General features: G+C 39.3%; 1 protein-coding gene across 7 annotated transcripts in view; it reads left to right on the top strand.

Moving 5' to 3' along the window:
• Positions 1–14097, top strand: part of TEC (tec protein tyrosine kinase) — a 158532-nt gene that overhangs the window by 76598 nt on the left and 67837 nt on the right. For 6 of the 7 annotated variants that reach the window (XM_032497077.1, XM_032497065.1, XM_032497055.1 and 3 more), the window contains exon 2: positions 2205–2390. In XM_032497077.1, coding sequence (XP_032352968.1) covers positions 2253–2390 — 138 coding nt within the window. In that variant the 5' untranslated portion in view covers positions 2205–2252. Of the gene's footprint in view, positions 1–1865; positions 2115–2204; positions 2391–14097 lie in introns of those variants that run through there. The other variant, XM_032497051.1, reaches the window with a different exon arrangement.

Below are 14097 nucleotides of genomic sequence, written 5' to 3'. Positions count from 1 at the left end.
TAAATCCTGCTGCCCTGGGACTCACCCCAGACTAATTCAAAGTATCTGGGCGTGGGTTCTGGGCATCTGCATTCTAAAAAAACTCTCCCTACGTGATTCTAATGTTAAGGTTAAAAACGATTCCTTTAGGAGCTTAAAATCTAGGTGAGAAGTTAGAATGTGTACATCAGTTGCTACAGAGCATGGAAGATGATGGTGAGCTCTGTGATGGTGATTCAGAAATCACGGGCACAGAAACTGGATAGTTTTTAATTAATTGGAACCATCCAGAAAGGCTTCATCAGAGAGGTGACTTTTGAGCTAGTAGAGTTTTCACAGGTGGAGAGAGGGGATTTTCTAGGACAGGGAATGGATGCTGATTATTTTGACTAGGGTGTGGAGTGTCTGGGGAACAGTGGAAGTAAAGATTGGATGTTAGGTTACAGCCAGATTGTGGACATTCTCCAGTGTTTTGTCTAAGGAGTTTTGACTTCATTCTGCATGTGGTGAGGAGGCTTTGGGGAGGCACTGAGGATTTCTAGTGAATGCAGTGGCAGGATAAAAATGGTATCTTTGAAGGTTGATCCAATGGGAATAAGGGGTATGTAGTTTGAATAAAGTGAGGCAGGAGCCAGGGGTGAAAGGAAGACCAGTTGGAAAGCTACTGTCATGACCCAGATTATGATGCTTTGAGCTAGGAAGAGAGCATTGCAATTAGGAAATAACAGCAATAAACATTTGTATAGTGTTTTCATTGTAAGTGAGTTCTCTCCCACATCTCATTAAACCTCACTAGTAACCTTGCGGTATTTACTTCCATATTTTGTGAATGAAGAAAACTGACGTTCAGAGGTTAAGCTGTTGTAAAGTAACTTTGCAGAAATTGGAGGGCCTGACTGGTTGACGACAGACTGGTAACAGGGAATTGTAGGGGTGCTTCTGAGATGTCATGTCGGGTGTGAAGATGGTGGAATTCCTCACTGGCAAACTGAGGGTCAAGTTCCTGGCTCTGCTCTCTGATAACCGCTTATGCTCTTCGCATGACTCCTGTTGCCTCTCTGGTTTGATATGCAGTGACTTCTTGTAAGGGTGTGGTGGAGGGAAGGGAAGAAAGGGCTGTTGTCCATTCAACGTGTCTCAAGTAAGAATCTTTGGATCGTTGCTGAGTATCTCTGATTTTCAGAGAGTTAAATGTCGTTGAATTTAGATGGCTTATTAGTGTAGGTGTGGATAGTCTGGTTGTGCGGGCTCCAGATATAGGGCTGAGGACCTTATGCAGATGAGCTCTGCCCTTAGTAGGCAGGGAGGTACGGGGTTAGCTGAGGGGCTACTGTGTGAGGTGGGTTTCCTAGATGAGCTGAGGAGGGTTAGCTGTGGCTGGGTGGGCTTCCTTTTCTCTTGTGGTTGAGACGGGCTGCAGGGAAGAGAACTGTAGTGTAGAAATCAGAGAACATCCCCGTGGCTCTGGTGACTAGGATGCTTGATCTTTTTATCTTTTTTTTAGGTTCTATGTGTAAGTGATATTACAGGAGTTTGAGATTAACAGATACAAACTGCTATATATAAAATAAACAACAAGGTCCTACTGTATAGCACAGGGAACTATATTCTTGTAATAACCTATAATGAAAAACCTATAATAACCTATAATGAAAAAAAAAAATATATATGTATAACTGAGTCACGGTGTTGTACACCAGAAACTAACACAACATTGTAAATCAACTATACTTCAATAAGGAAAAAAAAAGATTACATCATTATTAGAGCTGGAGATTGAATCCTGTCCACCACTGTGGTAATTCATTTTGTACTATGTACTCATCCAGGAACCTGAGGCAATTTAAATATCAGCCTAAACCAGCCGTGCAGGTGATGCACTTTTCCATCTGAGATAATTGTTTCCCTGCAATCAAGTGCAGAAGAGTGTGCCACCAAGCTAAGGGATGGCCGGGAGGTACAGAGGAGTGAGTCATCATCACGGCAAACCTTCATTAGATTCTTGTGAAATGCTGGGAGTTGGAGGAACAGGATGGGGCTGAGGGAGAAGAGGAGGCTGAACTCTTGTGCCCTGGGCATTTTCAGTTCGGGTGCATAGAGTAACCTAACAGTCATCAGCTCCAGCTATGCTCAGAGTAAAGTCTATTTTGTTAATTTGGAATGACATTATCCTTGGATAATTTACATGTCACATTTTATTACAACTGTTTATTTTCTCACTTTAGAACACTGGGATCTTCAATGGCAGGAGAAACAGCGATCAGAAGACCGAGATGAATTGTAACACTATTCTAGAAGAGATTCTTATTAAAAGGTCACAGCAGAAAAAGAAGACATCACCCTTAAACTACAAAGAGAGACTTTTTGTGCTGACAAAGTCCATGTTAACCTACTATGAGGGTCGAGCAGAGGTAGGAGACAAAGTTTACTTTGCTGCTTTCTATATTGATACTATTTTATAATACTGTTGTTCCCCACACCCCTAAATGTTATGGAATAAGCTTTAAGTTAGTAAAGCTAAGGTAATGATTTGTTATCATTTGGATTTGAAAGAGTTATGGGTTTAGTATACATAAGTGTACATTTTATATCAGCCTACTGAATTAACCTGTTGGAGAAAACAAATTCCTACATCAGTTTTGGATCGTTGTGGAATTCATTAAGTATACTGCGTACCTGGCTCTTTCCTATAAGCTACCATATTATGCATCAGAGTCTTCTTCAGCACATATAAACTGCATCTGTGTTCATCACTTTATATTAATATTTCTTCATTACTAAGTGAAAGTTACTTAAAACTGGTTAGTGATTTGGTGGACCCAAGCCATTACTGAAGTTCACCGACAGCAGAACTATTCAGTGTTTTTGTGATGAGCAGTACTGCAAAGTTCCTTTGACGGGAGCAGGGAGAAGTGGTTCACTAAGGACCTGGTCAGTGAGCATGTGGCTTGGCGTGGGGGGAACATTGTCAGCCAGCTCCAGGCTTTGCAGTTGTTGTAGTCTCTGGTTTACCACTAGATGAGGTACATGCATGAATGTATAGTGGTGCCTGGCCCACCTTTTCCTCCTGACATCTTGCGAATGTGACATCTGGGACTATGGGTCTAGCCATGTGCCTCCCTTTTAAAAATATTCCTGGATTCCAGGGAATGGCTGGAGAGACTGGGTTCCCTTGTTGACCACATACCAGTGTCTAGCTGGTTACAGTGGATTGTTGGCGATCTTGATGTTTGCTTTTATTTTATTTAATTCTACTTTTTTCCTAGAGCAGAATCCTCAGAAATGGATTTACTTGTTTTTATTTTGTTTCTGTTTTGTTTCGTTTCCACTAATTTCTCCCACTGATTTCTCTCTGTTTTGGTTCCCCTGATTCAGACAGAATGGCATTGCTTCTCCCTGGTGGTCCTCAACTCTGTTAGTTTCTGCTGTGGCTTGTCATTGTGACCAGTGGAATTCTGTAGGTTCATGTGATTTATGACTATCGTCCTTTACCTACCTTCCTGAATCCCCAGGTGCTGAAGACCCAAACTTCAAAAACTCTTTCAGTTGCAAAGCCTGACCTTAGATGAAGCTATTTCTAGTCTTTATTTATCCTACTCAGTGTGAATTTTTTGCATATATGTGTATACAGAAATATTAATATGTTTAATTATTTAGGGGTGTCCCAGTTCCTGCTGGGAGTGTTATGTAATGTATGGTATATATGCTATATTACATTTATTAAATCTGAGAAATTCAGGATTCCAAAAGAGTTTCAGATAAGACTAGAAATATGAATTATTTTAAAATCTGAAGTACGGTTAAGGGGAAACATTAATAAATTTTGCTTTATAATAAAGATTTGTTATAATTTGAACTTAAAAGAATAGAAATACAGCAGTGAACATGGTAAAGCGTGGTCCTTTACTAACTGAAAAAGCCTCAGAAACCTACATTATTTGCTTAGAAATGTGGACTGATACTATTGGAAATCATTGCAATTGTTAAGTCACTTTGAAGATGATAAATGATGATATAAAGATGATACAAGGTTAAAAGTGCCCTAATTACTTTAGCTTAAGTAGAATAAAGAGAACAGTGGACCCCCTCTTATATCAGAACCTGGCCCACTGTCTTGCCTGGCAGTAGCCTCAAGCCACAAGAAAAACCAGAAAGGGCAGAATGAGGAGGTTGTCATAACATGTAAAAACCCAGCCTCTGACACAGCATTGATTTACTGTATAGCACAGGGAATTATAGCCAATATCTTGTAATAACCAATCTTGGAATATAATCTGCAAAAAATCCTAATCACTATGCTGTACACCTGAAACTAACATTATATTTTTCAATCAACTATACTTCAATTAAAACAACCCAGAAGAATCCATCTCCTTTCTGGCTACTGATGACTGGCCCAGGGAGCCTAGTCCTGTTAGCTGGTCCTGCCTTAACCCCCACTCCTCCCATGAGGTGGCCATGTTGATCCCTCCTGGATGCTGTTCTCAGGCACTGAAGTTCATTGGCATACCTGTGGCCTTCAGTTGGGAATATGGTTGCAAATTTGTTTACCTCCCACAGTTAAAATTAAGTAGTTACCTTTACAAAAAAAGTTAGGAATCTTAAGAATCTGAATTCTTGAGAAAATAAAGTTTTGACAATACTGGGCTGAATTCCTTCATGACAACTCTCAGCCTGTTTTCTAGGTAAGCCCAGTAGCACTTTGCAGTTGTGTTTCTTCCCTCTTGGGGTTGACGTGCTCAGTTCTTTGATTTCCATGGGTGAATGTTCTTATTTCCATTTCCCTCTCCCTAGAAGCCATGATCCAAAAAACACTGTGATGTGGGTAACCCATGAGAATCAACAGGTATTCTAAAAATAATACTGTGTTAAAAATATAAGACTCTAGGTGGATCAGAAAAACCATGGGGGCCATTCTAGGGTAGCCCCAGAGATACTTATTTTACTTGCTCATAGGCTACAGATGGATCTTGTAGCTCTGATTTCAAGTTTCTTTGAAGCAATTAGGTGACACTAGTCCTTTATTACAACTCTCAGTTGATCACAGTGTGAGTCAGGCCTCGGTTTTCTCCTGGTTGTTTGGACCCCAGTTCCTTCAATATCATGGTAACAAGCTTTTATTGAAAATTTTCCTGTTAAGTACAGTTCATTGTACTTTTTGAAGTCTGCTGAGAATTCTGTTCCAGATGATGAGAAATGCAGTCAAGCTGTTTCTTCCAAGTCAGTTGTTGGAAAACTTGTTTCAGTGGCCGCTGTGGGCCATTCTTTGGCTTGTCCTCCTTGCTCTTTCTCACTTAGCTCATGTTTCTGCATCTTCTAGTGAACTGATGAAAGATCTTCCTAGCAATTCATATTGTTTACTCTCACTTATCATAACACAAAACAAAGGAAACTGTGGTCTTGCTTTCTGGTCCAGGAACTAAATGACACATGGGTTAGATCACTTGACATCCTGCTGGAGCCTCTATGTGGTTTTGAGATGGAATCCAGGGAAGAGCAAGGCTGGAGTTTAGTCAGAAAACAAAGACCCATTAAATAACAGTGAGAAAATGAGGAGTAGAGAGATTTCTATATGTTGAAATGTTGAATACAAAGAACTTCAAGTAGTAGGTAGATCTGCAGCTATCGTTAGCCAAGAAATCAGGAAGTTTTTATAGCTGGACTTTGGTATTACCACTGTGGTTGCTTTGTTGAGTGTAACAGTCCTCTGGTATGGAAACTGGCAAATGGTTTTTACAGTTGAGGGGTAGGGAGACTAGTTGTGTCAGGGATCCCCAAGGCCACCCCCAGGGTCGATGATTCACTAGGAGAACTCATGGGGCTCAGCATGTAGTTGAACTCAACAGCTATGGTTTATTTCAGTGAAAGGAGACAAAGCAAAATTAGCAAGGGAAAAGGTGCATGAGGCAAGTCTGGAGGAAACCAGCCACAAGCTTGCAAGAGACCCTTTTTACTGGAGTCACAAAGAGGATGTATAATAATTCTACCACCAAATTGTGACGGTTGTGAAATGTTTTCTAACTGGGAGCCTCATTAGAGACTCAGTGCCCAAGGGTTCTGTTGGAGGCTGGTCATATAGTCACCTTCTGTCTAGGCATGTACCCAAATTCCAGACTCCAGAAGGAAAGCAGGTGTTCAGCTTAAATCATAGTGTTTGTACAGTTTACGCACAATGAGCTATTCTTATCAGTACTGGGGATGGTAGGATCCTCTGCCTCTCAGATTCCAAGTTTCCAGATGCCAGGCAAGGGCCAACCTTTTTCAGTCTCAGAGGCCTGTTATGTTAACTCTTTTCTGCACATTAATAGTAACTATGATACAATTTATTGAGTACAAAATACAAGCGAGGCACTGTGCTAATAAGTACATGCATTATTTTCTTTATTCCTCAAAACGCTGTATAAGTTTTATTAGTTCCCTCCATTTAAAAAATGAGCGACGTGAGGCTCAGGAAGTTAAAAAACCTGCACAAGGTCAGATACTAATGAATTGCAGGGCTATTCTTTCAAAGCCCACCTTTGAAACAACCTTGATATTCCAGGGAAAATTAGAAAAAAAAATCTATTGAATCTCTCTGTAACACAGGTAAAGTTTTATTTTAAAACTTTGAAGATATTTTTATTTGTTACTTTCAGTTATGATTTTTTAAAACATTTTTTAATTGAGTTATAGTCATTTTACAATGTTGTGTCAAATTCCAATGTAGAGCACAATAATTTCAGTTATACATGAACATATGTACATTCATTGTCACATTCTCTTTCGCTGTGAGCCACCACAAGATCCTGTATACATTTCCCTGTGCTACACAGTACAATCTTGTTTGTCTATTCTACATTTTGAAACCCCAATCTGTCCCTTCCCACCCCCCGACCCCCTGGCAACCACAAGTTTGTATTCTATGTCTGTGAGTCTGTTTCTGTTTTGTATTTATGTTTTTTGTTTGTTTGTTTGTTTGTTTAGATTCTGCATGTGAGCGATCTCATATGGTATTTTTCTTTCTCTTTCTGGCTTACTTCACTTAGAACGACATTCTCCAGGAACATCCATGTTGCTGCAAATGGCTGTTATGTTCTCGGTTTTTATGGCTGAATAGTATTCCATTGCATAAATATACCACATCTTCTTTATCCAGTCATCTGTTGATGGACATTTAGGCTGTTTCCATGTCTTGGCTATTGTAAATAGTGCTGCTATGAACATTGGGGTGCAGGTGTCATCCTGAAGTAGGGTTCCTTCTGGATATATGCCCAGGAGTGGGATTCCTGGGTCATATGGTAAGTCTATTCCTAGTCTTTTGAGGAATCTCCATACTGTTTTCCACAGTGGCTGCACCGAACTGCATTCCCACCAACAGTGTAGGAGGATTCCCTTTTCTCCACAGCCTCTCCAGCATTTGTCATTTGTGAACTTTTGAATGATGGCCATTCTGACTGGTGTGAGGTGATACCTCATTGTAGTTTTGATTTGCATTTCTCTGATAATTCGTGATATTGAGCATTTTTTCATGTGCCTATTGATCATTTGTATGTCTTCCTTGGAGAATTGCTTGTTTAGGTCTTCTGCCCATTTTTGGATTGGGTTGTTTGTTTTTTTCTTATTGAGTCGTATGAGCTACTTATATATTCTGGAGATCAAGCCTTTGTCAGTTTCACTTGCAAAAATTTTCTCCCATTCCGTAGGTGGTTGTATTGTTTTACTTATGGTTTCCTTTGCTGTGCAGAAGCTTGTAAGTTTAATTAGGCCCCATTTGTTTATTCTTGCTTTTATTTCTATTGCTTGGGTAGACTGCCCTAGAAGAGCATTTTTGAGATGTATGTCAGACAATGTTTTGCCTATGTTTTCTTCTAGGAGGTTTATTGTATCTTGTCTTATGTGTAAGTCTTTGATCCATTTTGAGTTTATTTTTGTGTATGGTGTAAGGCAGTGTTCTAGCTTCATTGATTTACATGCTGCTGTCCAGTTTTCCCAACACCATTTGCTGAAGAGACTGTCTTTATTCCATTGTATATTCTTGCCTCCTTTGTCGAAGATTAGTTGACCAAAAGTTTGTGGGTTCATTTCTGGGCTCTCTATTCTGTTCCATTGGTCTATATGTCTGTTTTTGTACCAATACCATGCTGTCTTGATGACTGTAGCTCTATAGTATTGTCTGAAGTCTGGGAGAGTTATTCCTCCAGCGTCTTTCTTTTTCTTCAGTAATGCTTTGGCAATTCTAGGTCCTCTGTGGTCAGTTATGATTTTTTAAAAAATATTTCTTCATGGTAGAAGAAAATTAACACTAGACAGGGTTTTTGTCTTGTCTCTGCCACTATGTAATTGGACTTCATAAGACAATGTTCTTCAATTGTTTTTATAGTTTAGAAATTACTTTAATGAGTAAGAAAGAGAAAGAAAATGCCATATGATATTGCTTATATGTGGAATCTAAAGAAAAGGACACCAATGAACTTATCTACAAAACAGAAACAGACTCACAGACATAGAGGACAAACTTATGATTACCAGTGGGTAAAGGGGGTTGGAAGGAATAAGTTGGGAATTCAAAGTTTGCACCTCTTGGGGAGTGATGGAAATATTAGCTATCTTGATTGTGGTGGTGGTTTCATTGGTGTATTCATCTATCAAAATTCATCAAATTTTACATCTGAAATATTTGTAGTTTACTGTACAGGATTATACCACAGTAAAGGTGTTAAAAAAATTCATTACTTTCATGTATATTGTCTATCTCTTTACACCCTTAACTCCTCCTTTGCCATCACTACTTCAACCCAACATACATCAGATCTCTTACCAAGTCCTATGAATTCTCCTTCCCTTCATTGCAACCTTATTGCAGCTCCCAACTTCATTCTCTTGGTGGATCGCTGCCCTTAGTTGATTCTACTCTTGGACCTTCATCTTCAACTATACAACCATCAGAGGGTTATTTAAAACCTGTAGCTTTGCATCTGCTCTAGGATGAAGTTAAAACTCCTTGGTGTAGAATACAAGGTACTTGATGCCTGTTTTCCTTGTCTTCCCTCTCTCTTTCCTCCACTCCCAGCTGGGTCTTCTACCCGCAGTTACTCTTTCACACTGTGCCTTTGTTAATATTGTTCAATCACTGTGGAGTGATATAGCCCTCTACCTGCCTGCCAGGATTTGTTTATCCATTCACTATTTTACCCATCAAAAAATGTGTTGAGTAGCTGGTAAAACACTCAGTTATCTTGTCTGACTCGGCTCAGTCTCCACCTTCTCTGAAGCCTTTCCTGTATTCCTCTCACCAGTGGTAGAATCCCCAGTCCACCTCAGCCCTCTGTGCCCTGTTCATATTTTTATTGTGACATCTTGGTTGTTTGACTTTATTTACATACCTGTGTCCCCATTGGACTTTCAGCTCTTTGAGGGCAGGGTTTGTAGCTTTCCTATCTTTGTAATTTCTGGGGGTTTAGTGCCGAATTGAGTACTCAGTACATGTTGGATGGCTGGATGGATCAAAGGAGACAGGGAGACCTTAACCTGTAACAATCAGGCAGGGCAGGTTTATCCTATACAAACATCATACTGGTAATTCGTAGAAGAGTAAGGATTTGAGCCTTGATATTCTGACTCTAAGTTCAGTGCTCTTCCTATAACTCCTCCTTTATCATTTTATTCTAGTTGTACTGAAATAAAAAATTTTATGTAATGAGATGCTTGAAAATTTATCCTTTTGCCGTTAATGGTTAACCATTAGGATGGTGGGGGCAATCAGTTACAAGTATGATGACAAGACTCTCTTAACTATCCTGGGCAACCTCAAATATTTCTGTAAGGCCTTCTGGGTCATATAGGGTTATATTCTTGACCAGCCTGGGAACCTGGAGACTGCAGTGAGATAGGAATAAGAGTTTATTAAGGTTCTGAGATGATTAGATATTTCTCCTTAGTTGTATCCTTAGACTAGGTGGATCCCCCAATGGGAAGCACAGGTTTACCCTTCTAATTGCTACCTGAAATTTTATATCTTCCAGCACTTTCTAGGATTCTAAGGGTGAGTGTGGGGTGGAAGAAATAGTTTCTTTCAATACAGGACAGTTGGAAGCATTTGCATCAGGCTCCCAGACAGCTCGCCAGCTTGTAAAAAGTGGGACAGCTCTAAGTACTCCATAGACAGTGTAGTGGTTAGTGCACAAGGGGATTTTTCTGGCTCTGAAAATGCTCAACTCTATTATCCTGCAAAAACTCATTTTCTTATTGGCAGTTGAGTTTCCTTGTTTCTGCAATAAGGTAGTACCAATTTCCTGTTTGTGTCTCAATTTCCTTTCTGTGTCTCTTCTCCCACTTTTGATTCATATCTGTTTCCTTATTCTGCTGTCCTGGATCTGACTTCCTCATCCTTAATCACCTACAAGGGCCAAGATGCAGGTCTGAAGTCCTAGGGTCTGATATACCCTCTTAATTTGATAAATTGTCCATTGTCATTTAATAACATTCACTTCTTTTTTCCCCCTCTCTGGGAGGCAGAAACCTATTTAAGACAGAAGAGGGGGAGAATGCCATTTGTTCCATCTACATTCCTAAAAAATTTTTTTGTAACTGTAAATTTTGCTATGGTTTCAAACTTGCAGAAAAGTTGCAAGAATATTATAGGGAACTCTCAAGTAATCTTTACTCAGATTCACAAATTGCCTGTGATTTCCCCATTTGTTCTATCACTGTCTTGGTCTCTACCTTTGTCTCTTTCTCTTTACATGCGTGTTGTCTTCTGAACCACTGACGAGTGAGTTGTAGATAGCGCCCCTTTTACCACTAAATAGGTCATTGTGTATTGCCTAAAAGTAAAGACATTCTCTTTTAGAACCACAGAACAATGGTCAAAATCAAGACGTTAAACACTGACACAGTACTTCTATCTGGTCCAGAGTCTGTAGAAAAATTTCATTCATCATTCCACTGATGTCTTCATAGCTCTTTCTCAACCTCCCCTTCTTGCCCAAATCCAGGATTTAATCCCTGATCACACATTGTGTTTAGTAGGTCAAGACATAAAATTTGTAAATTTCCATGGTGCAAGCAAGAGAAGTGTATGGAGGAAATGCTGTCCCTTGTCCTTTGTTATAGAATGCCGACTATATCACGATTACTCAGTGATTATATATGAGAGTCCACAAACATGAAATCAGGTTTTAAAACCATTGTAGTTGTTCTCCTACTCTAATTCTCATGATCATCCTTAGGAGCTGAAGTTCACCTTCCTGCAGTGTAAGTTATTTTAGCCTGGTCCTCTAGGATGAGTACAAATCCCTTATCCCTGTTTTCCTTCCTGTCTCCCACATCTCAATTTTAACTTTTTATTCTTCTATGTTAAACAATTTTAGACATGTAAAGTGTTTTATGGAAAACAGTACAGGATGAATAAATTACTAGTAAGTGAAGAGGGAGTTTAATCAAAGGTTTGGTCCTCGTGCTACTTAAAAGTAGAAATAATGAAAGAGTTCTAGATCTCGAAAAACACTCTTGGGTCTGGCTCTGATAGTTGTGGTTTACTCATTGATTATTTATATCGTGATGAGAGAGACAAAGGCTGTACAGAAAATCAGCATTTCTGCTCAGAAATGGTATTACCTAGTTTATTTTATTCATAAGACTTAGCTCTCAGCAATTTTTAGTGATATCAAAAAGTCAAATTTCCACCAAAGTTTTATTTAGCTATTTTAGCACTGAATATATTCAAAAAACTGCTGTAGGCACTGAAGGCAATTATGAAGAAACAATTCCCAGAATGTTTGGGAAATGGTATAGTTGAAATAAACTGTGTTTCTCCCTACCTCCTTTTCACATCTGCCTATCTTGAAAGAGACCTGTCTTAATCAGAAGTATGTGTAACATTGCAGTTAAAAAAAAAAGAACTGTATTTGACATCATGATTTTTGTAACCTGAGTTTTGTTTTTCTCTGCATCATGAACTATGGGGCAAGGGGTTCTTAGATATCTTTGAAGATAGTTCAGTAACTTGTAGTTTCTGTTCAGTGTTTTTTGCTGAGGATAAGTATGATAGTATCTATCCTGAGGGACAGTTGAAAAAGAGACCAAATTATATGAGCCGAGGAAGCTTTGGTGGTAAAAGTGTAGACTGTGTACATTTTTGGCAAGGAGGTGGGTGGAGGTTGGGGAGGGGTTGGGGAAGGCCTCCACTTGGCCAAAGGTTGGAGTATGGGCAGTGTTGGGCAGAAAGAGCTCATTCATACTGTGGAAACATCATGTGCAAAGGCCCTGGGGTGAAAGAGGGATTGGTGTGTTTGTGGAGCTATTCTGTTCTAGGCCTGTATAGATTTATTATACTGATAATTACCCATCCAAGGGGATGATTGATTTGTTAGTAATGAAGAAGACTTGTACAATTTTAGAGCTTGAAGGAATTTTAAAGAAGAGCCCCCAAATTTTTCACTTGAGGAAACTGAGGATAAGGAGATACTTTGCTCCAGGTCACCCAGTAAGCTAGTTGTTAAGCCTGGACCAAAACTCAGGTCAGCCTCTCTTGTTGCACTGCCTTTGTTCTAGAAAGAATGTGTTTGGGTTGCCCTAGGAGGCAAGGGCACTTACACAACTTAAATAATGTGGTTGTTCACAGAATGGACTCCACCTATTGACTGTTCAGACCCGTTGGCTTAAAAATACTTGCCACTGTTCTGTCTTTGAAGCTTTGTTCTTGCTGTGCCTAACAGTTCTCCTGTTTATCCAGGTCCCATCTCAAGTCCACTTAAGTGAGAGGCCTTATTCACCTCCCCACCCCCCAGTTGTAAATGCCAGCCTTTTCAGAATTACTGTTAAATTTATATGCATTATTATCATTGTTGCCTTTTTAAATCACCAGCTACATAATAATCTCCTTGAGAGCAGAGGTTGTTGTCCTGTAATTTGAGTATATCACATAATGTCTTGCACCCACTAGGCTCTCAAAATAATTCTTGTTGGTAATAATTATACATAGCCATTTAAAACTACAATTTGAGTTGTTTCTAAAACCATTTTGAACATGGTTTAGCCACTGGTTAATACTGGTCAGATACAGGTAGAGAATTACCCATAGAAGGGAGCTGAGAAACACCTGTGTTATCCAATGATTAATTCTGTGACTCTTTTAGGAGAACTCCTGACATTATTGGCCTTGGGTTTTGTGAATATTACTATACTTCCAAGATAAATATTAAAGTTTAATGATTACTACTTCAGATAATTAAAAACGTTGTTGCAATCTTTTTACCAAAGCTCTTTTTTTAGACCTTTTTAATTTTTAGTCTTAGAGAGCTACCTATAGTATTTGCATAATTCCACATTGGTAAACACCTGAAGTAAGAAATTGCACACAATATGTGCAATATAGTTGTTAAATAAAATTAAGTGAATAAGTAAGAGACTTAAATGAAATATCTAGTGAATTTTAATAGATTGTGGGAAAGGAAACCTCCCCCCAACAACTTGGTCCAATCATCCTGGTTGTATGAGGAGACTTTTGGGAAAAGTTCTATTTTTATTCCAAGTAATCACATAGATATAGCTGTTCTTAATTGTATTTGCCACTGCAAAAAGTAACATGGATAGGTGTAATTCCCTGCTCATGAGATTGTAACATGTGAATTTTTCTCCTTGTAGGGGACTATGTCTGTCTTTATGTGTATGTGTGTATATGTATATGTGTGTGTGTGTATTAATATTTATGTATTTCCTGACAGAAGGGAATCCATATACTTTTTTTCCAGCCCTCCAGGCCCATGTTGTTTCCTGTGTCTGGAATGACCCCTGTCTACCCACCCAGCCCTGTTGCTGCATGTTCAAGTCTGTCCGATGTTCAAGTCTGTCTGTTCTTCAAGGCCCAGCTCACTGCCCTTTCTCCTCCCTAAAGCTTGTCCTTCAAAACCCTTGGCCAGAAGGCATCTCTTCTGCTACTAAACTCCTCCTTATGGTGCTTTTTTTCTTGCATTATGGACACTTGAGGATTTTCTCCTCTCTCAGTCTAGGCTCCCTAAAGACATGGGCTGTGACTTATGTGTGCTCGCCTCTTCCATAGCATCGAGCGTAATGCCATCAATGCAGCTAAATATGCAATGAATGTTTTCTGAATAAATTCAGAAATTAATGAAAATTTAC

Source organism: Camelus ferus, chromosome 2 (assembly GCF_009834535.1).
Source record: "Camelus ferus isolate YT-003-E chromosome 2, BCGSAC_Cfer_1.0, whole genome shotgun sequence".
NCBI lineage: Eukaryota > Metazoa > Chordata > Mammalia > Artiodactyla > Camelidae > Camelus > Camelus ferus.
The sequence above is the reverse complement of the archived record's forward strand: the minus strand, read 5'-3'. Positions and strand labels throughout refer to the sequence as shown.